At 42.0% G+C, this 23253-nt stretch overlaps 1 protein-coding gene across 4 annotated transcripts; it reads left to right on the top strand.

Annotated features, from left to right (window-relative positions):
• Positions 1–230: 230 nt before the first annotated feature.
• Positions 231–23208, top strand: VPS26C (VPS26 endosomal protein sorting factor C). Of its 4 annotated transcripts, none has more exons than XM_056329766.1 (8): positions 231–672; positions 8014–8157; positions 9411–9560; positions 12736–12816; positions 15345–15419; positions 16397–16535; positions 16767–16926; positions 17856–18541. In XM_056329766.1, the coding sequence occupies exons 1-8, from the start codon at positions 616–618 to the stop codon at positions 17977–17979; spliced, it is 930 nt and encodes a 309-aa protein (XP_056185741.1). In that variant the 5' UTR covers positions 231–615; the 3' UTR covers positions 17980–18541. The 4 variants fall into 4 exon arrangements, 3 of the variants coding, with proteins under 3 accessions (XP_056185741.1, XP_056185743.1, XP_056185742.1); XM_056329768.1 differs by lacking the exons at positions 16397–16535; positions 16767–16926; positions 17856–18541 and adding exons at positions 20389–20539; positions 20887–21039; positions 22656–23208 and having other exon boundaries at positions 260–672; XR_008820403.1 differs by lacking the exon at positions 231–672 and adding an exon at positions 7175–7296 and having other exon boundaries at positions 16767–17102; positions 17856–17987.
• Positions 23209–23253: the final 45 nt, after the last annotated feature.

Raw genomic sequence — 23253 nt, 5'->3', positions numbered from 1 at the left:
CCCGAGGCCAGCGCCGCGGCCCGCACCGAGCCGCCTGACCGGCCCCCGCCGCCCGCGCGCCCGCGCCGAGAGGCGCCAACCCCCGCCCGCGGCGCCCCCAGGCGCGGCCAGTCCCCCTCGGCGCCCCGCCCCGCCCCGCCCCGCCCACTGGCGCACGGCGCGCGCCTGCGCACGCGCGAGGGCCTGTCCCCGAGCCCGGCCGTTACGGCCGAGCAGCCCTGCGCATGCGCCGCCTCCCCGCGGGCGCCGCCTCCCCGTCCCACGGGGCCAGGCGGCGCCCCCCGCCCGCGGCGGGCCCTGCCGGGCCTCCGGGCACGCCGGGAGCTGTAGTCCCCGGGGCGCGCCGCGTCACACGCGTCCGGGCCTTGGGGCCTCCGCCCGGCAGGAAGCCCGCTCCCCTCGTTGCTATGACCACCGGGAAGCGGGCGGAGCCGAGCGGGAAGCGGCGTCACCTGCCGAGAAGTGACGCCAGCGGGGCCCCGGATGTCGGTGGGGCAGGGCACGCGCACCGCCACGCCCGCTGGCGGAAGCGCGTGGCCGGGGCAGAGCTGCCTCCCTGCGGGCCGGGCCACGTGACAGCCGCGGTCACGTGGCAGCGCGCGGCCGGCAGCCGCGATGGGCACCGCGCTAGACATCAAGATCAAGCGGGCCAACAAGGTCTACCGCTGCGGGGTGAGTGCGGGCCCCGCGGGGCCGCTCTGCCCGCCCGGCGCCGGGCCCTGCCGGCCGCCCCGCACCGAGCCGGCCGCCCTGAGGCACCGGGGCGCGCCCTCGGGCGGAGGAACGACCCGCTCCCTGCGGCCTCCGCCCCGGCAGCGGCGGCTCCGCTTCGCGCCCTTCCCTGCCCCGCCCAGCGCTTCCCCTCGCCGCCCTCCCCGTGTCTCCCGCTTCGGTCCCCGCCGAGGCAGCCGCGGGTCCCCGTCGGCCTTGGGGCGCTCGGCCCGCTGTTGGTCCCCCCGGCCCTAGCTGGGGGGCGGTGCCGCGGGGTCCCGCCGGGGGACGGAGGGGGGCGAGGCCCCCCGAGACGGGGCGGTGCGGGGCTCACCCGTGGGGCGGTGGGGCTGCAGCCGCTTGTGCCCGTGTCGCCGCAGGGCCGGTGCCCCGGCGTTCCAGCCTCCGGTTCCGCTTCTGTGCTCTGCAAGAAGCCCGAAAGCACCTTAAGGCGTTGTTTGGCCCTGTCGGGACATCTCCTCTTTAGATAAAGCCCTGGGACAAGAGCGGAACTAATGATTTTTTTTCCCACTGGGCAGGAGTCTGGTTTCTTAACTTTTTTCCCCGATGTGCTTGATACTTGATAGCGATGAATGGGCTGTGCTTGCTTCACCTTTTGCGGCTGCCTGATCAAACGCTGTGCCTTTTTTCATTGTCGAAGACTCCAAGTGCTGTTAGGAAAAAATAAATAAAAAACACCTTGCTCACGTTTTCGAGACTCTCATCACTTTTTCTAGGCAATATTCTATCGTTTAACCAAAAGTTTTCAAGTCTTTTTTTTTTTTTTTTCTTCCTGGCTACTCAGCCACGTACTTGTATTATAAAAAAAACCTTTTCACACACAGCTTTCCCATATGTTAGTAATTTGGCTCTTACAGTGTATAACGCATGTTTCAATTTATTGAATTTTTTAATGCTGGAAAACTGATTTAAACAGATTGAAATGGAAGGGTGTGTGCCGTCTGTTCTACAACTGTCAAATCATCTAGAGAGTGACTTTCATAAAGCTAAATTATCAGTTTGCAAACAACACACCCCTTTAGTTATGGTGTCATAGGGAGAAAAACTGCTTTCTGTATCTCACTTTCATATTGTTTTGCCTTTGCGTCTTACTAGAAGTATCTTAGTTACTTATTTTGTTACCGTGGTACTGTGCCCATTTTCAGTTTCTTCATTTGGCTTGCTTTATATCACTTTAAATTGGGTTGGGGTTTTTGCTGTGGGTTGGTTTGGGTTTTTTTACATATAGGAAAGGGATATTTCTTCTGTCTTTAAGCTGAAATTAAGATATTTGCGGTTAGTAAATCTGCCAGTATTGTTTATTCGCATCCTTTTTAACTCCACGGGAAAAAGCTTGTCATTTTTGTTTAGTTCATTAACTAGGCCTGAAATCGGGAATTCTGAGTGATGTGAAAACACAGTGATGTACACCAGCTGTACAGTAGAATTACAACATTAATTTTTAATAGAAATTTTGTAGGGACAGAAAGGAATTGCAAATCTCTTTAATCAGGCATGGAATGTATACGGGTTTGGGTTGTGAGTTGGTGATTTTTATTTTTAGAAGTTTACAGATTGTTGTATATTTTAGTGATAATAGCTGTGCTAATAATACCTTTGGTCTATGGCAGCTTTCATCCCAAAATATGCTTGCATCAATGATACTTGAAAATGAAGGGATTCCTTTAGTAAAGACAACAGTTCATCCCAATGTGTATGCCTAGCTATTAATTTCAAGGCAATAAGGGATACTGTGGCTAGGCTTGATCTTCGGTTTTCTGAACTTACTTAAAGCTGCATTTAGATGTGGGAGAAGGCGATGTCTAAATTATGCACTGGTATAGTCTCTTTGTTGTGCCTATTACATTATAATATCAAAAATTTGCTAAAACATTACTGAGCTTTCTAAGTCATTATTTGCCTGAGACCATGGTTAATCCAGCGTAACTCCACAATGCTATTCGCTTTCCTAGCCACTTAATTTCTGCCACCTTTCTTGTGCTGACAGTACTGGCTATGCAGTAAGCCAGGTTAGAGAGATGGATAGTGCTTGGTTGGCACAACACTCAAAAAAAAAAAAAAAGTAGTAAATAATAATAATTCAAAAATTGATCTTTTGAATCATGAATATTTGTCAGTCAGTATCAGAATGGTCTTGTGCTGGGTGCTCTGCAGAAGAGAGGTTAGACATAGTGGAGCAGCTCCAACAGAGTTGAAAATTTGACAAAATAAGTAGGGTGGATAAAGGACAGTCTGAAGGATCTCAGCTTGTGATTTTAGATGATACTAAACCAAAGAACTGGTAATGGCAACGGCCGCAGATTCTTCCATTCAAGGTCTGTATCTCTTGAGAGTGCATGGTCTGGGTGAAATATTCAGGGATTTTTTAGCAATCAGCATCTCTCAATCTGTTGCATGTACATCAGCCATCATCTTTACAACTGTTAGGTATATTTGCTATACATCTTTATTCGTGCTGGGAGGGAAGAGGTGAGGGGAAACAAATCGAGGGGAGACCCATGTTTAACGAGTAGCTGTTCTGAGACTCTTTCAATGGTAAATTCCATACTGAATTAGGCCCTGAAGGTGCAGGAGTTGTTAATACAAACTTCTACGGGAGAACTCATAGCTTGAATTTTATTGCAGAACTGAATTTGAGTCTTGTTAGGGGAAAATACTGTTGAAAGTACATGTGACAAAGCTGGTGAGGGGAGAAGATAAGGGTATGTCTAAAGCAAATATCTGACCAGGAGAAATAAGGCTGAATAACTTCTTTTTTTGCGTAGTTTTTTGTAAGGTCAGAGTAATGAATCAGAATGATGTTTCATTACAGGCTTTCCCCATCAGGCCAAGATTTTTAAAATTTCTCTTTGGTGCTGAAATACCATGTAACAGAACCTTCAAATACTGTTCCCTGTTGTCTCGGGTTGGGTCAGACTACTTGTCATCCTGGTGCAGAGCTAAATCCAGCTGAATTCAAGCATTTTTGATTGTTGCAAAGCAATCTCCCACACCAAGTGGAAGTTGCTTCACATCCTAAAACTTTCCGTAGTTCTAGGTAGTTGAGTAGGCAACTGTTTTCTTCTTTTTAATTGTTGTTTATTGTTTCAGTGTTGACAGTCCTTTATTAACTGGGAGAAATTAGACACTAAATTTGTGAAATGGTCACGCATCATGCAAGCATGTGATTGTGTTCCTGCTTTTAAAAAGGAAGTTGGTTAAATTAACGTGCTGTGGTAAACAGTAAGCAATTTCAATTATTTTATTCAATTATTTTAGTACATAAAAAAACCCAAAAATAGTTAGTTATAATCATCAGAAACAGGAGGAACTAAGCAAACGTTTCTTTTGTCGTGACTTCGATTTGAGAAAAGCTGACTTAAACGGATTACTTCAAATCATGAGTAGAAAACCAAGTTTGCCACTTCTTGGACCAAAAGCGTAATAGCATTGTTTTGTTGGGTGTTTTTTTTTAAAAAAAAAAGTGACAGGGGATTTAAGAACAAAAAGACAATAAAATTGATCCTAATAGCACATCCTATAATAGCAAAATAAGTCTTACTGCAGCAAAACTGTGTTTAAGTTCCTAGGAACGGAAGGTCTGTGTTCAGGAGGGGTTTGTTTTGATGTTGGGTGTTTTTTTTTTAATTGGATGGAGAATTCTTGAGCCATTGAGGCTCATTTAATAAAGCCTGGAATGCTAGAAGAATGAGGGGCCAGGCACAACTAACGATGCATTTTGTTTAGAAAACCTAAACAGGATGACTGGAGTAACAGTGGCAGTTAGTCTGAGATTGATAATTAAAAGAATTCTAGGCTGAAAGGCCTGAAAAATGTGTCATTCAAAGAAAGGTGTTATGGTTAACACCAGCCAAGACTTTTCATGACAAATGAGTCCCAAATATATTTAAGTCAGAATTTGCCCATAAGGAGGAAGCCTCTTACTTTTTCTAAAAAAAGCAAACATTAGTAAATCAGAGCATTGAGGTTTTAAAGCATCTATGACTAGTTAGTTGAGTCTAGCAGACTTTTTCTGTTGAATGTGGCCAGCTTCTTTCTAAAGAACCAGAAGATTGTGTTGTTACAATTTGCAGGTGGCTTGCGTAGAGGAATATGTGGAATGTGGAATAAAATGATCAGGACTGCTTAGTAAATGTGACTTATGTGAACTTAATGTGAATTTGTAAATTGCCAGATGTTTGCCCTTTGTCCCAAAAGTGAATGTCTGTGGTATGGAAAGTGGAATCTAAAAGGAACCTGAGACATCCTCTTGCTAACCAACTGACCATGGAGTTCTACTGAAATAACTAAGACCTTAATCCATAGATGTATAGCGGATATCAAATGGAACTAGAAAAATGTTAGGCATTTCTGTATGGCGTGAGGTATGATATCCTCTGCTGTTGTCAACACCTCAGAAACTGTAATGGCAGGTTTCAAGTGGTCTTGAAAACCTGCCTTGTGGTTAGTTTGTTATTTTTCAAAGCTACCTTGCATTTGAAAAAAAAACCCTAAAAAATTAGGATGATCTTTTTCTTATCTGTGATGCTGTCAAGTGATCAGATACAATCTGAAAATACGTAATATCTAGCTAAAATTATTTTTCTGTCTCCTTAATGTAGCAAACAGACATGACAGTGTAAACAGATTGGAGTTAGTATATATTTTAACACTAGAAGTAATTTTCCCAACAATTCATGGGACAGCGTAGTCTTTACATAGTTCATAGATACTGAATAGCTGTCTAGTTCAGTCAGAAGTCGAGATGTCACTTCGGAGTCCCAAGATAAAATTCTGTATGCATGTTATGTACCATTTTGTGTTACTGATTGAAGATTGTTTCAAATCGTCCCCAGCCAGACTTGGGTGAGTCTGCTCCATGACTAGAGGAACAAGGGATTGTGCTGCTGGATCACATGAAGCAGGTGTTCATCTTTGTTGTGACCCTGAAAGTGACTGACATTTTGAAAGTGTCAGTCTTCCTGGCAGTTTCATGTGCATATTTGAATGGCAAGGAACTGACAAGAAGGCTAAAAAGCTTGTTTGGGATCATTAATCGGTGGCAGTCTTCTCACAAGAATGTTTTGTTTGCAGTTTAGCATATGTACCTTGCTGCTTTGTCTGCTTTGCATAATACACCGGCCTTCCTGTGGATGGATACTCTGTTCAGATGAGTAAGTGTGTAGAACCATATTAGCTTAGTTCCATCTTGCAGAGTTTTGTCGTCACATGGTGAAGCCATGAGGAGCTGCTAGTAAGGGAGAAAGTGAAAAGCTGAGTAGAAGCAACTGATTCTAGGTTACTACATTGTAGTACATGGGTTCCATTCCAGTGGTGACTTTTTCTATGCCTTTATAGTTTTGTGGTGTTAAAGGTAGATTTAACCCCTTTTTGACATGGACTGAAAACAGTACTAGTTTAGTATTAAGTGTTGCCATGTAGCTTTTAGGAATGCACGTTTGCAAGTGTTTTGAAAAAGTGAAGTTTTCTCATAAATTGTGTGCAAACTATTCGAACGCTATGGTGAGCTTATGCTCTTCGTTTTGTCCTTTTTTGAAGGACAAGTAACTGAGAGCTTTATTTAGAAGGGACCCTGTTTTCACACAAAAATGACGGAGTAGCTGTTCTTGGGAAAAGACATAGCTGATTTCCTCCCCCCACATCAAACAGAAATATAATCTGATTGTGTATAAACAGTTAAAAGTAAATACTACAGCATCTTTTTCTTGATCCTTTCCTCTCCCACACTAGTGACCTTTAAAAGTTTTTGTTAGAAGGTGGTTTTGAGGTGTGTTTTCATTTCTTAAGAGACACCGAATGTTAGAAGAACAATTCATACTTAACTTCAAGTCATTCTTCTCGTTTCTGCCCCAAATACATACACCCTTCTCGTGTGAAAGTATGTAGGCGATAGCTCTGGAATAGGTTGTTGCTGTGTGGCGGGAGACTGTTCTCATTTATTAAAGCAGTTCATATGTTCAGGATTGTCCTTGCTTCTTATAGTTCAGCTGTACTCATTTTTCAAAGCAATAACCTAATTGCTTGTACTAATTAAAGCCCGTTAGCAAAGCAGCACAGTATTTAGGTCAGCTTTTCTTCACCGTCCTTTTGTGCCTGTGCCTCCTGTACTGGCATTTCCCAGTTGCTGCAGGTCCTCTTTTCAGACTTGCAGCATGTCAGCCTTCAATGTGATGCTTGATGTTCTGCTGTCCAGTTCTGCTTTAAACCGCCTGACCCATTTTCTATATTGTCACCCTGTACCACTGGTAAAGACAAAAGGCTGGCAAAATTCAAGTAGCATCTGTCAGAGATTTACAGAACTAGACTGGTTTTAACTGGTCGAGTGTAGAGTGGGCAGTCTGAATTATCCTTTGGTTGGAACGATCTGTAGTTTGGTGTCTGGTTTGCAAGTCTGCTGAAGGTACAGAGAGCATTGCCGTCGAGCAGAAGAGAAGGTTAGCCCCAAGAAACTTTCTTCAGGTTCTCAAATCCCTTGCTATTTCCAGATGTGTGTGAATGTTTGACGTGGAACTTTGGATTGGAGTGGATTCTCTGTTGTGGGAGAGGGGAAGGATAAACTATGGGGTATGTAAAATGAACTGTGTGTTGCTCTCCTGCAGTTAATCTTTTTTTCAGTGCTAGAACTTCGAAGATGCAGTTTTCCTGTGCAAATACAGTTTTGTAGACAAAGCATTCTTAATTGGGTGACGCATCTCTTGAGTCACAAAACTTGTGCCTCCAATTCAGATACACTTTCCAACTGTTTCCCATGTAGCATGGAATTTGCTTGTGTAGCAGAACAACTACTTATTTATTTGTTTTAAGTCTATTCTGCTTTGCTTTTGAGGCAAGATTTATCCTCAGCTTGGCTGTCACTTTACAGTTATGCCTTCTCTTCCGTCTCCCACGGCTGTCTGTCCCACTCTGTATAAAATTCCCTCTTGGTATTTCATTCTAACATGTGAAATGGACCTTGTTCTATTACCATCTAACCTGATAGTTGGTTATGAGGCTATTTTTCATCTTCCTGGGGGGGAAGATTTTGATACTTTGGAAAGAAATTGAAACTCAGATTAGTACTTCTACAAGGAGGAGCAGAATATTTGTAAAGAAATCAAACTGGAAGTACAGAGGTCTCTTTCTGACGTTGCTTTCATGATCAGTATTTGTCCTTTCTGACAAGGTGAGGCTGTTCTGTAGGAACACTGTTCTTGAGATTGAAAATCAGGTAGCATGCTGTCTGAGTAAGGGCTATAGAACAAATTTACTTAAATGTTTTCATGCTGTCTTTTCTTCTATTAGGAAGTTCTTTCTGGAGTCGTGGTCATAACAAGTAAGGACACAGTCCAGCACCAAGGCATCTCGTTAACAATGGAAGGATCAGTAAACCTGCAGCTTAGTGCCAAAAGTGTGGGTGTGTTTGAAGCTTTCTATAACTCTGTCAAGGTAAGACCTGTGCAGGTTAATAATTTTAGAACAGACCTTTGACTCTCTTCTCAAATTAGATCTTTCCTTAATGGCTCTCAGGTAGTTACAGCACTTTGTGGTATGTAAATGATAGAAAGCAGAGAAATGCTCAGCATTATCTAGTGATTATGATGACATTTTGGGGGAAGAACTTTCACTGTTTGGCAGGTTTTCTTTAGGGATGAAATACAGCAACATAAATACTATGGTTATTGGACATTGCATTGATGGGCCATGATTTAAAGAAAAATAATTAATTGTGTGATTTATTTATTTTTTTAATTAAGTCACTGGGTTTAATAGTCACTATCATAATAGTTTCTGTGGAGGCCATTGAAGTTGTGTGTTACTAGGCACAATACAGGACCTGCACAGATGGTCTTGTGGAGTATGAGGCTGTGCACAAACTGACTGCAGAGCTCCTGGAAGGCCTCTGTATTGCTCTCCAGTACTTCCAGTTTGGAAGTGTGGGGTTTGGGATCTAGCAGGGCAAGTTACCTCCGGGCTCCCCACGAACATGGCTGTACTGATTGAAGCAGGGCTGGCTCTGTCTAGAGGCAGTATAGCTACGTTTGCAAACCAGCTTGCTTAAGTTAGGATAGCCTCGCTGCAGGGCCTGTGAAGGTCTTTATTTGTATCATAGTTAATTTGTGTACAGTATGAATAATCTGCCCATGAATGACTGAAAAACAGACAAAACAGTAGAAGCAATAGATTTTCTTATTCCTGTCTGGTAGACGGAGAATAATAGTAAAACCCCGGAGAGAAAGGAATTGTGATCTTCAAGCGGGCTTCCCCAGTTGCATCACAGTTAACCATTACTCCAGTGAAAGACTAGCCATAAATACAGATCTTTTAGGGTGGGAAAGGACTGGGGAGAAGATAGGAGGGAATGGCTAACTGCTCAACTGGCACACATACTTGTTGATTCCTGCTGCTACTATTCTAGATTATGGCTCTTAAAATGGAACTACACTTCCCAGTTAGCTCTCTAGACGCATTCGGTCATTACCATGAGACAACCATAAAATAGATCACAAATTGTTTTCTTGAGGAAAGCATTCTTAATATTTCTTTTCATTGTAAGACTGGAGAGCTGTGTATTGTGAAGAAAGACCTGAGTTTCTGGAAATTCAGGAAGTCGGTTATAGTGTAGTGGATTTTGCTTGTTCTTGAAATGATGGGGCTGACGCTCTGCTTTAACCTAAACCTCTTAATATTTGTCTTTACAGCCTATTCAGATTATTAACAGCACTATTGAAATGGTAAAACCAGGGAAACTTCCCAGTGGCAAGACAGAAATTCCATTTGAATTTCCATTGCATATGAAGGGGAACAAAGTTCTGTATGAGACATATCATGGTGTCTTTGTTAATATTCAGGTAAGGTAGTCGTATCTGTGGAGAAAATCTGAAGTTTTGTTACTCGCAGAATGTATTCTAAAGCATGTCTTATTCCATGGAAGCAGAGGATAAAGTTTTGTGGTAAAGTTTTCTTTTCAGAGTGCAGTAAGTTCTCTCTTATCGAATTGAAGAATAAGCAGAAAGAGATCCTTTGAAGTAAATATCTTTTAAGCTTTCCTTTATTAATATATCATTCTTCTGGTGTATACTGTATTTTCTAGATATAACTTGAGATTAAAAGTCATGATATGTGTTAACCTTTAAAGTTCTAGTTTGTAGGTAGTTTCTAGTTGCCTTTTTCAGTTCCAATTTCTACGAGTCAACACTTCCCACAGGTGGTAGCGCTTCTTAAATGTGGCAGAGGAATCATCCTGAGATCTCAGTATCCCATCAATATAACATTGCTTTTAAGAAACTGTTGTGATGTCTCCTCCCTTTTCTTTTCAGCAAATTTAAGCTTTTCATTGGGAAAAGTTGACAGTGATGAAACTGATCAGATGTAAGATGGGATGTACAAGGGAAAATTAAAAGCATACTGGAAAGAGGGACTTTAGGTTGAGAAAGGATAAAATATATTTGCCACGCTTGTTAAATCTTTTACAGTTCTCTTGCAGGGTGCTGTTTTCATCTAGTTCTGATTATTTTTGTGTGAAAGGAGTTTGCATTTACCATTTTGTCAATAATCTGTATAGTAGTACATACCCAGATACAAGTGTATGTACTGTTAACCTAGTACCAGTGACACTTCGTTAGCATAGTAGACAACGAATCGCTGCTAATAATACTCAAAAATTAAGTGTACTGTCTTACCAGATCTGTTTTAAGACACAGAGATAAATCCTACAGGACCGAAGATGGCTAGTGTTCAGAGTCTTTTCCTGCGCTCATTTGTGAGAAGTGTCCTCTAGCTGGAGGAAATCTTCCCATTGTTTATTTTTTCAGACCTCCCATATGGAGTAAATCTTTAAAGAATGATGGCATAAACAGTAACAAGATGTCTTGCCTGAAATACCTTGTCAGAACTACCATAACATATACCTGATCCCTCCTTATGTTGTAGACAAGTACAACCATTCCCTTCATGAAAAAGACTATACCACAGTGTCCTTTTGTTCAAAACAAATGTGTAATCTCATAATGAATATTCAAAGCAAAGTGTTGAGAGCTTGTAGTATCTTCAAAACCAAGAGTTGTTTGCTTTCTGGTAGAGATGAGTAGTAACATTTCCTGCCCAAGTCTGTATGAATTTGTGGAAACACCGTTTTTAGATTTGACCTTTTCTGGTTAAAAATTGTCTTACCATAGGTAGGTTCATTTGGGGTTTTGGGGTGGTTTATTTTTTGAGGGAAAGCCATGTCTTGAATGTAAATAATGTATTTAGACAATACTTTTTCTTACCAAGGAGTGCTTTTTGTTTTGTTTTCTTTGAGGAAAAAGATTAAGAACTCACTAAATGCAAAAAATTTTGCGCACACATGCACACTTGTAGTTCACTGATGATAGTATTGGATTTGATGACAAAGTGTAAAACTGTTAGCTGTTTAGCTGAACTGGAAGTCTTACATTACAATCTGCGATTTTGAAAAACCCTTAACAAACAAACCAGACCCCACCCCCATTTACAAGCCTATCAGAACTAACTAAAAGGAAAATGCCCTTGTTTTTTGTCTACATTCAGATTTTTTTTTGAGTACTTGCCATATCTTTTTTTCAGTCTTGGCTTTCTTCCTAATGCAGCATCTGTTGTTTGTGGTAGGTATGTCAAAAATGGTGCAAAACTGGTTGAGTTGCTTTCCATAGTCTAGATAACTTCCCTGTGATCAATATCAGTTGTTTCAAGGTATACTTTAATGGTGAATATTTGTTTTGTTTTGTCATTCCCTCTCTCATCTATGTAGCTTCTCTTTACAAGCTGGGGCTAAATTTCATTCTGAAGAGGAAAATGTAGTGCTGAGGTGCTGTTTAAGAAAAACTTCTAAAACCTCTCTCCAATTCCTGTATAATTTAAAGGCATGCCTCTATTTCTTGATCTAGGTATTAGTATGTTAGCTGGGGGTTCAGTATCGAGATTTAAGTCTCTTCTCATGCAGAGACCTTCTGATCAGACACTGATGGGGAGGCCAAATTGCAAGGCCTGTGCGTTCCTGCTGCCCCATTGCACTGTGCTCCCTGGTCAGAATGAGGTGTAGTGCAGTAATAGAAGACTCGCTCAAATAGCGACCGACTTCAGTGGAAACCATGATCTGTAACGGGGAAGGAGAGATGCTCGCCGCGTCTCATTCTTGCATGCGTATTCAGGTTGTGTGTGGAGAGACACCATGAGCTAGAAATGATGAAGCTGAGTCGCTAGTCTGAGTAAAGAAGGAATTAAAACCAAAGCAAATAAACCAACAAAGAAACCCCCACCCCAAGAAACTCCTTACCTTGTAAGTATGTTGAAAGGCTATATTACAGATGCTGCAGTATATGGTTACTGTGATAACCAGGGTCATGCTATTTTTCAGTCGCTGTTTTGTGGCTCCCTTTTTAGGGGAGAAAGGGGATGAAATCATCAGCAAAGGTTTTGAACAGTGAACAGCAAAATTAACCTTGTTGCCTGACTGTACAGCACACTGCTGCTTTTAAGTTCAGCTGTATGGTTAAAGACAGTTCCCCGTTAAATATGCATGTAACGTTACTGCTCTTAAATCCGATCTTACAGTACATTTAAAATTAGAGGGGCTGTGAATATATCTTATTGATAATCACTTAACCAAAGTACGGTGAAAAGCAATACCATAATCACTCTCAACTGAACGCAATTTGGGTGCTGAAGCAATCCAAGACTCTGTCAGTGAGTTAGTCCATCAGTCTGGTAGGTTGTTAACGTAACACAGAAGATCGGGAAAGCATTTGAAAGTGACTATGGGACTGTAAACACAAAGAAAAATCAGCTTTCATTTGGGAGCACCTAAAATCATTGTATAACTCTTTACCTTATTCCCCTCTCCCCATCACTGGTATGTATGTTGCCTACTAATCTGTTTTAAATGATGCTTTAAATTATTAATAATAGTAACGTTCTGCACATATGCATTAAAAAGATGAAAAGTTAGAGAGAAATAGAGGAAATCTTAACAAAGGCTCTCTTTCTCTGCTGCCCTGTTCTTGTCAGTATACTCTTCGGTGTGATATGCGACGTTCTCTGCTAGCAAAAGACCTAACTAAGACTTGTGAATTCATTGTCCACTCACTGGTAAGTGTGGCTTGTATTAACTATACAAAAGTGAGATTCGCACCCACCCCCCTTTAAGAGAAGGTTGGCAGTAGGGTTAGAAAACCAAGTAAAACCATGTCATTTGTAATGGCAACGTACAGGATACGTTTGAGTAAAGGAAGACAGCCTCAAAACAAAAACATCCAGAAGAGCTAGGGTTTCAGTCGCTTCTGATTAGAACAACACATTTCTCTTTTCATTTGAAGAAAATAGTACAAAGAGGATTTGGATTATAAGATGTTGTTGTACCGCACTGAGTTTATTCTTTTATTCATCCTTTCAGTTCTGAAACAGTGATGAGGTTGGATAAGTATTACGGCATTCTTTTAAACCCTGTTTCAGATTATCTGAGCATTTCTTAGCCAGAGGTTCTGGGCACCCACAACGCCTGTCGTAGAAATGGGAGTTTGTTGGTGAAGAGAAAATACCTGATTTCTGTACTTCAGATGACTAATTATGATTTAGAGCCCTGACTCAAAGTATCAAAGCTGGGACTGCATCAAGCTGGAAACGAGAAGCTTGTCAACTTAATCACCTTTGGTTTTAAGTAGGCCCCTGGTTGCAACGTGCTAAGGTAACTAGATTAACAAATAACCACATCCTGCAGTCAGCAGCATGGAGACAGCCTTCCTCCTGTGGAGGTACCGCTGTGGGATAAGATGTGACTGTCTCACAAGAAATGCTTTGCTGCTTGTTATTTGAAGTTTCTATATCAGATTGGAGTTTAGTTTTATGCTGACTTGTACACATGTCCAGAGCATCTAATGTCAGTACAGAGTGTGCAGGCCTAATTAAGTCTCTTTTCTCATCCCACAACTTGCAGGAACATACTGTTTCTATCATTCCTTTGAACTCTTTTAATAGGACAGTAAAGTATGAGACTATTCTGTCTTATTTGTCAATAATGGTAGAAATGTTATTTTAGTGCTATAGTACCTATTTTAAAGATGTCGTGCCTTTTTTTAAGATTTAGCTAGGTGCTATAAAGAAGTTTCATGTTGGTAAGATTTCATTATTTTCTAACACATATTACACTACATTTTATTGGTCTGTTATAAGTAAGCCACACTTGTCAAAATACTGAACAAATTACATAGTATGCAGTTTCCTGGTTTTATTTCTTGTTCCCACTACAGCACTTCTTAGATCACAAGTCAGTAAATCATGAATCTCTCAGGGCGAATTAATGAGGTTTTACTGAACATACAATTCTCACTGTCAGTGCTCAATGTACCGTTTCCCTTAACCTTATTCTTTGCCAGAATTTGTCATTTGCGGGGAAAATCCAGTCAATCTTTTGCTAACATCTTCCATCTTGCAGCTGGGCAGCAGAAGTTATTTTGAATTCCTAAGTAGTGAGGGTAGATCCTAACTAAGAGTTCAAGTTTAGCCCGGTGGTGGTGGTGTGCTCTGCCAGCCCCCACTTAGGTGCAGTTGAGTCTCTTGTAAGTGACGCTGCGCTGGCCGCTTATTTTAAATATGTAGGGAAAAGACAGTGCAACTCCCTGATGAGGGCGGAGAGAAGGAGAGATCGGTGAATGGTAAGCGCCTGGTGCTGCCACCTTAGCAGAGCTCAGGACCTGTTCAGCCACTATGGAAAGATTTAACTTGGTTTTGTGATAAATGGTATAACTAGACACTGAAGAACTGTAATAATGTGCCTCCAAAACTGCTTCTCCGGTGTGGAAAGCTAACCTGGACCAAGTTTTGCTTATTTTACTATTAAAGGAGCTGGAATGCGAAGCCCATTAAATCAACAATACAGTAATTCCATCAGCTGAGGATATCCTGGTAATATCAGGATGGCTTAGGAGACCTGAGCTGTTACTGAAAGCGCAGCAGGACGTGTTCGAAGTGCCCAGGGGTGACACGAGGGAGGGAGACTTCCTAAAACGTGTTTGAAGCAATGGAGCAAGTCCATTTATAATCTCCCCCACTCTCCCCTGCCCAAATTTCCTAAGTATTAATAACGAAAGGAAACACTGCAAGTGACATAAAAATGTAATTATTTGTAAATACAGAAATGTGAAAATTCACTTTTTTTTCGGTAGCATACCATATGCTTCAGGTAGGTAGCATATTTCTTTATTTCTTCTTTTCCAGGTGGTTTAGTCTACCACATGTTTGGGGTTTGCTCCACATACACCCCCCCTTTTTTTTTTCTCTTTTTTCAGTGTAGTTACAGCTTATGCCAGAAACTATCACATGAAGATCTTGTAGTTTATTGCATCAGCAAACAGGAAGTAACCAAAAATTAATACAGTTCTGCTTCTACAGTTTAGATTTGTGGTGCATTGTGACTTGTGTTTAGACAATATCATAATGTTATTTAATAACAAAGGCAGGAAATGTCAGGGGTTTTATTACCTAGATGCATACTTCAGTATGAAGGCAATCCTGAAGACTTAACATACCCAACAGCTGCCTGCCTTTGTTGTGTTTTTTAATATTCTCTCTGTGTGTTTTGTAAATCATGGCTTACAGTGAAACTCTTTCATTACTTGCAGTCACAGAAAGGGAAACTGACACCAAGCCCAGTAGACTTCACAATTACTCCTGAAACTCTGCAAAATGTTAAAGAGGTAAGGTAAGGGTTTTCTTATTTTGCTTTAAATGCAATGCTTATGTGATTCTGAGTGAGAAAGAGAGGGATGATTAAATGCTGCCCTGCAGATAATCAACTCCTTTTTTTTTTTTTTTTTTTTTCCCCCCCCTCATTCCCCACCGTCATTCTCCTTTTTTACTTTTGTAAGCAATAAAGTGATTCTGCCCGATCTCTTGTGGTAATGGTGACTAATGTAACATGGGACTTTGTTCAGTAGTGGTTAAACATTTTTATAATTTTTCTGAATGAAACATGATAGTGAAGCAAGGGAAAACATGCTATACCATACATAGCCAAGATCCTTTAAAAATATGTATTTTGAACCTTGATCGTGCATTTTTCTACAGCCCCATGTGGCTTTGGGAAACTTGTATGAACAGTATAGCTGTCTTGGTCATTTACCTCTGTGAATTTCTGTTTTTTCCACTGAAACCTGTGTGCTCTTTTTCCAGATGTTCCTGTTGCATTCTTTTTGTTAACACGACTGTTTTCCTGCTTTAGGTCTCCCTTCTGCATCCCCAGTTTGCCTTCCAATGCTCTTAGTTCCAGAGTTCTGAATTTAGACCAACTCTTCCACTTGTTTCTCAGAACAGACCTCCTAATGAGCTGTTTGGTTGTTTCATGCTGGTGTTGACCTTATTCTACATATTCACAGAGTTACTGTGGTTGGAAGGGACCTCTGGAGACTGGTTAGTCTGGCCCCTGTGCTTGGAGCAGAGTCATCTAGAGCAGGCTGCTCAGGGCCACATGTAGTAAAGTTTTCAGTATCTCAAAGGATGGAGACTTGCAGCCATTTGGCAGTGTTAAGGTGTTTGACCACCCTCACAGGATTAAAAAATAAACAAAAAAATTAAAAGTAATCTCCTTTATTTCGATTTGTTGCCATAGCCTCTTGTCCTTTTACTAGATACCTCCAAGAGGAGCCTGACTGTCTTCTTTACTCCTTTTCATCAGATATTTATACATACTGATAAAATCCCCCTGAGCCTTCTGTTCTGCAGGGATGAACAATCCGAGCTCTCAGCCTTTCTTGTGTGTCATGTGCTTTTAACCATCTTCATGGCCAAATCCAGCAATGGCTTCACTTGCTCCAGTAAGTCTGTTTCTTGTACCAGGAAGTCCCGAGCTGGACGCGCTATCCCCAGTTTTTTCTCACCAGTGCTGAAAAGCTGGGGAGGATCACCTCCCTCAGCCGGCTGGCAACACTTTCTAGTGCAGCTCAGGATGCGGTAGGCCCGTTTGTCCAGCCTGTTGAGGACCCTGTGAAGGGCAACACAACTATCTGGTTAATCGACGGCTCTTTCCAATTTTGTGTTACCTGCAGACTTGCTGAGGATACTTTGTCCATCATCCAAGCCATCACTGAAGATGTCAACTAATACTGGCTCCCGTATTGGCCCCAGCCAGCGGTGTACACCACTGGTGACTAGCCTTCCGCTGGACTCCGTGCTACTGATCACAAACCTTGGAGTCCAGCAGTTCAGGTCGGTCTCAGTCCATGTCAGTGTCTAACCTGCACACCTAGTCTGTACTCCATCAGTTTGTCAGTGAGGTTGCCAGGAGAAACAGTATCCAAAACAGCGCTGAAGCCGACATAAACAGTATCCACTGCTCTTCGCTTGCTCACCAAGCTAGTTGTTTCAGCATGGAAGGCTATCAGGTTGGTTAAACATGATTTTGTTTTCATAAATCCATGCTGACTGCTTCCAGCCACTTCCTTCTTCTTGGTGTGTTTGGGATTGGCTTCTGGTGTTATTTGCTCCATCGCTTTCCCAGGGACTGAAGCAAGGCTGAGGAGTCTATAGTTCCTTGGATCTTCCTAACTGAAGATAAGAGTGACATTTACTGTCTTCCATTCCTCAGGAACCTTCTTTGTTCATGACAGCCTGTCAAAGATAATCCAAATTGGCCTCACGGCGACGTGGGTCAGCTTCCCCAGCACTTGTGGGTGTGTCCCATCGGGTCCCATGGACTTGTGTACATCCAGTTGGTTTAAATGTTCTCTAACCTGCTCCTCCTCTACCAGTGATAACCTCCTTGGTCCACACTTTCCCCATGGTTGCAGGGGCCTGGGCTTCCTGGAGGCAAATCCTATTAGTAAAGTCCGAGGCAGAGAAGACATTAAGTACCTCTGTCTTTTTCATGTCTTCTGTCCCTGGGTCCCCTACCATATTCAGTAGCAGGCTGACATTTACCCTCCTCTTCCTTTTGCAGCTGGTAGATTTTTAATGCCCCTTTTTGTTACCCTTCATGCCTTTTGATTTCATTCCAGGTGGGCTTCGGCTTTCCTAAAACCATCCCTGCACAATCGGATAGTGTTTTTGTATTCCTCCTGGGTCACCTGTCCCTGTTTCCATCTTTTGTATACTTCTTTGTTACGATCTTATCAGTAGCATCTCGTTTATCCACACAGGTCTCTTCCTACCTTTGCTGGACTTTCTGCGTGTGGGAATAGACTGTGCTTGAGCGTGGAGGAGGTGACTCTAGGAAACCAGCCAGCCGTCATGGCTGAAACTCTTCTAAGTCTAGCTGAGTGAGGGAGTGAGCAGGTTGTGTCCGGCAGCCTCTCGTGTCTCTGGAGTCTGCTGCACACTGAAAGCACATGTTTTTCCAAATACAAGGATACAACTATTCTTGGTGGGAAAATTATTTTTGAGACTACTGCTAAATACTAAAGCTGTCAGCTGTCTGTTCTTCCTATGAACCATGTTTCCATATAAATTATTTTCTGAGGTATTTTTCTTTCTGTATCTTGATACTTCACTCCTTGGCTTAGCAAAGGCTCACTGGTGAACATCATGAAAAAGTCCTGTCCATTAAAAGTTTTCTTATGTTTAATAGCAGACCCTATGCCTTTCCCTATTTCAAGTACGTAACCACAAAAGTAGGTTCTAAAACTTCTGACATCTTGGATCCAGAGCTCCAGTCCAGTCTAAAGAATGGTATTGAATGTGTGGCCTCTTTTTTTTTTTTTTTTAATTCTTCTACCTGTCTCTGAAAAATATATGGGTCTAAAATAACTACCTGGTGGACGGGTTGCAAAAGTCACCGGTTTGCTATATATAAAGTACAAAAATTTAAATTCTTGGTTTGTCTGGAGGTTGTGGCTGAACTGTTATTTCTAGTAGACCAATAGAACACGGATTAGAAGATTTGCAGTAGCCAAGCAAAGCACAGAGAGGTTGGATGAAAAACCAGAATAGATTTGCTTGTACGTTCTTGATTCTCGTTTGTGGGGGATTATGAATAAAAGTGTAAATGATAGGTGCTATGAAATAAGACCTAGCTAGGATTAAAATATGAGGAATACTGCCAAGAGTAGTAAGGCTCTAGGGGAAATACGCCCTTAAAAAGGCAAGTCTCGTAGACTAGGATGGAGGAAAATGGCCTTGAGTTCTCCTCCTGCAATTTCCTTTTATCTCTGTCCTGACCACTGTACTTCGGGGAATAGCTGTACGATGTCCCTGTGAAGCAGGGATGCAACTCTGTTTACACCAGTTATGGTAATGGGAAGAACCTGCAAGGGATCATGAAACAATTTTACTAATTACTTTACATTTTACTACTACATTATTAGGACTCAATATTTCACAGGGTGGTTTTGTCAGGGATGTAACTTCTGTTATTCAAGTTAGGAGAAAATACCCAAGTGAGGTCACGTTTACTAAACACATGAAAATTCCTCTCTTTTTATTTCCCCCAAAGATTTGTTTTGAGTGGAACAGCTAAATTCTGCAGAGGTCTTGGGTATCTGGGTGAAACAGTCTAAACAATAGCTGAGAACTTTTTGCCATTGCTACTGGCAGCCAGGATTAAGAAGCGAAACAGACAGACTGGGAGAAAAAAAGCTTGGGACAAGAAAGTTGGTTTGGAAGAAGGGAAAAATCAGTTACATGGGCAAGGAAATCTGAGGCCACAAGCAAGTGTGAGCAGCTGGTTGGAAGGTAGGGCCTAACATCAAAGATGTCAATAACAAAAAAACTGAGGGAGAGGAGAATAAGGCTTGGAAAAGAAGGGGAAAGTTAGAGCATGGTGCTCAAAGTGTTTGAAGGAGGCTGGGTGGAGAAGATAGGAGCTGAAGATGTGGGTAGAAAACTTGACTCTTTCAGTATGCCTCCCGCCAGGACTTGAAATGTAACTGGAGCTTCTGGCACGCGAGTTTCTCTGCTGGCAGAGAGTATCTGTGATGCCTGCTGGCTTCATGAAGGGGAGGGCAGGGGGAGCAAAGCCCCTGCTTTGGTCTTTTATGGAAACTGATTTATAGACTGTCATCCTCAATAAGCTACTCTTACTGCTCCTTCCTTAACAAGTAGGAAACGTGCTTGCTGTAAAGAAAATTTTAAAAGTGTGATCCTGTATTCAAATTAAGCTCTTCATTAATTGTACTTAATTGGTGTCTTGGTATGTAAGCAGAGTGCCACATCTTGCATTAAACAGAGATTTTTAAATGCCTGTCTCCCCTCCCAGTAGTAGTGGCTGTTAGAGAGAAAATTTAAAAGCTGGGAAAAGTGCTGAATGGTGGACTGTGCTGCAGTCCGTACAAAGTGGGACCAGCATGCAGTTCTCTAGAGCTGACTCGACCTAACCGTCCTCTGAGCTGCTGCCAGCCTACCTCCTTCAGCATGCAGTTCCTGACTTCTGGATTAACTCTAATAGCCAAGTTCTGTCGTTCACTCCAGGAAGAATGGTCCTGTGGATGGAATGAGTAGGGGGGTGCATGTCAAAAGAGCGAGTAGTAAGAGGTATCTTAACCCATCCACATAAGGACATGTATTTTTATGTTATTTAAGTTACTTGAAGCATTTCTGAACTTTTGAGGTCTTAACTTTGCAACTTTTTGGGGTTTCCTACAGATTTTGGTAACTTTCTGTAAGGTATTTTTTTTTCTTAGTCTGCTCTCACAGTTGTGTCTGTCTTTTTTCTCCCCCCACCCCCAATCTTTTTAGAGAGCTTCACTTCCAAAATTCCTCATCAGAGGTCATCTCAGTTCTACGAACTGTATCATCACACAGCCACTGACAGGGGAGCTGGTGGTGGAGAGTGCAGAGGCTGCAGTCAAAAGTATTGAGCTGCAGTTAGTACGTGTGGAAACCTGTGGTAAGTTTCTCTCAAGTGGACTTTGTGTAAAATAGACTGCAGTAATTACCACTTGCACTCTTCCAGCTTAAATAGGAAAGATTGTCAAAATCAGTCTAATTAAAAAGACTTGCAAAAAATTGTTTGGCACTTTAGGGGGAATGGTCCAAACATTAATTTAAATAAGGAATTAAGGATCATAGAGGTTAAGTGCTGACATGAAAACTTGCAGGTCAGAGGGCAAAATGTTTTGCCCACACGTACCTTCCCTTCAGCGCCAGCCTATCTTTGTTTTAAATTTTGGCCACTGCTTTCTCTTCTGTCTTTCCCATCCCCTCCTCTCCCTCTGAATTTCCCGCTTTCACCAGGGTGTGCGGAAGGTTATGCCAGAGATGCCACAGAAATACAGAATATTCAGATCGCTGATGGGGACATCTGCAGGGGCCTACCAGTTCCTATATACATGGTGTTTCCCAGGTTGTTCACCTGCCCTACCCTGGAAACAACAAACTTCAAAGTTGGTAAGTGTGGGGGACTTGATGCTGTGTTGGCGTCTTTCATCTGAGACAAGTTTTGAGTTTTACTTTAACTTCTGGCTGGTAACAGAATAAATTGCTGACAGCACTGCAAGAACCAAGGACATCCATCTGTTTCCCTGTAGAGGTTTCCTGAACAGGGTTGTAGTCTGCTGTATTTCATATAAATCAAGAAAATACAGCCCACATACCTCTAACTGAAAACAGTTGTGCAACTATTAAGCTACTTCTAATAGAATTATATAGTAAAGGGAGAAAAGCAGTGTAATGGCAGGTAATTGCTGCTGCCAAAAAGTTACATGTGATTAAACACTTGAGTACAAGTTCAAGAATAAAATGGCAAGGTGATCCCTTCCTCCTTTTTATCACCAGCAAGAACCCCTCTATTTCCTCTCCTTTTTGTTTCCCCTTCTGCTGCACAGACTCGAAAAAATAAGGTTAGGCTGTACGTGACTTTGCTTTTCTTGATCTACACCAGCTGCTTCTTCCTACTTATTGTTGCCAAAATCCAACCGTTTCTTAACACACACCTGAAACAGGGGTTTCCTCGATTGTTCAAATAATTACTGTAGAAATTCTCTTTGCTATCCTGTTTTTTTTCCCCTTTGTTCTGCTGGAATTTGGTGGTTCTTTTTTTTTTATTGTATCAGATTGAAACTACAAGTCCCTGCCTTTAGGATCCTTCCCAGCTGAAGCCCTACTTTTCTGCTGTACGTCTTGGACAAGCGTGCACAACTAGTTTTTCGGCTTTGCCTGTTTCTGTTCCCCCCAAGAAAACTTTTGCAGCTGATGGGTACAGTGATTTTCCCCAAAACAATATTCTCCTCTAGTTTTTGCCATTTCTAGCTATTGAATAGTAATTTACAGTGACAAATTGCTACTATTACTGTAGTATCTACTTAAAAGAACAGTCTTAATAAAGTTACAAAGATTCTAAAAAAGGACAGTTGTTTCCAGTTTATTTTGATCTCTCGTTCCCTTCATTTATCAACTCTATCTGACTTTGTATTCTGTCTCCATTTAGGTTCAGTTATAGATGTGATACTGATTTTAGTTTTGAGCAACACAACTTAGGATTTAAAGAGTAGATTTTCTTTTGAAATTTTTCATGGTTTGAAGGTACATTGTATTTTGGAGTTTGATTTCTTAAGGCCGTATACAGTGCAAGATTCCAAGGCAGCGTTCTGTGCTGACAGCCGGGGAGGAGTCTCTTCCCCAGCTCTTCCATTTACGTGCTTCTGAACAACGCCTATTGGCGTGAGGCATCTTTCCCAAAACATTTTAATCTTAGATGTCTGAACTCTGCCTGTTGTCCAGAGGACAGTGTCATAGTTTCTCAGTGATACAGAGGTTAATCCAGGGAATCCCAAAGACTAGAACAAGCCAAGGTGCTCTAGGAAGGGTCCAAGGTCTGGGATGCCTGCGGTGAGGCTCTGCGTGGAGTACCGTGTCCATCCCTCCCACAGGAAGATAGGGCAATGAAATGACTTGGAAGAGCCCTGTGAAATGCTGGTCTGAGAGCAGGAGCTCTCTGCCTCTCATCCCACTGCTACAGTTCAGATTCATAGCAGACTATTTTAATTTTTTTCCCCTTCTTCCAGAGTTTGAAGTTAACATTGTTGTTCTTCTGCACGATGATCATCTCATCACAGAGAACTTTCCGCTGAAGCTCTGCAGGATGTAAACAGTCGGAGGAGAAACACTTTAAGGATTTACTGAAAAAGGACAAAATTCTTCAGAGGCAAACTAAAAGGTCTTATTTCAACTGAAAACACATCACTTGGCTCAGCCCTGCTGGTAGTTCTCGTGCTTTCATTTCTCTATAGATCTTGCCAAGACTTCGCCTGCCTTGCAAGAGCCTACATGGATGGATGTGTCAGGGCTCTTTCCGAGTTCACCACTGTTTGCTCCAATGCTTCTCAGACATATCCCGAACGAATGATTCTGTGTATTTTTACAACTTGTAGAAATACCTAGTAAGTTTCTCTATTTCATTCTGTAATACTTGTTCCAGGGTCCTTTCAAGACCTCTTACACCAGGCGTAAGGGGACTTACTAGGTTTATCTGTACTGGAGGGAGGGTGTGGGACTTGTAATAAAATACTGCATAGTGTCTTTGAAAGTCTAATAATAAATGGTGCTACACCAATGCAGGATGGTAGTGTGGGATGAATATTTTAAGATGAATATGAAATAAGT

The sequence above is a fragment of the Falco biarmicus genome, chromosome 2 (assembly GCF_023638135.1).
Source record: "Falco biarmicus isolate bFalBia1 chromosome 2, bFalBia1.pri, whole genome shotgun sequence".
Classification (NCBI taxonomy): Eukaryota; Metazoa; Chordata; class Aves; order Falconiformes; family Falconidae; genus Falco; species Falco biarmicus.
The sequence above is the reverse complement of the archived record's forward strand: the minus strand, read 5'-3'. Positions and strand labels throughout refer to the sequence as shown.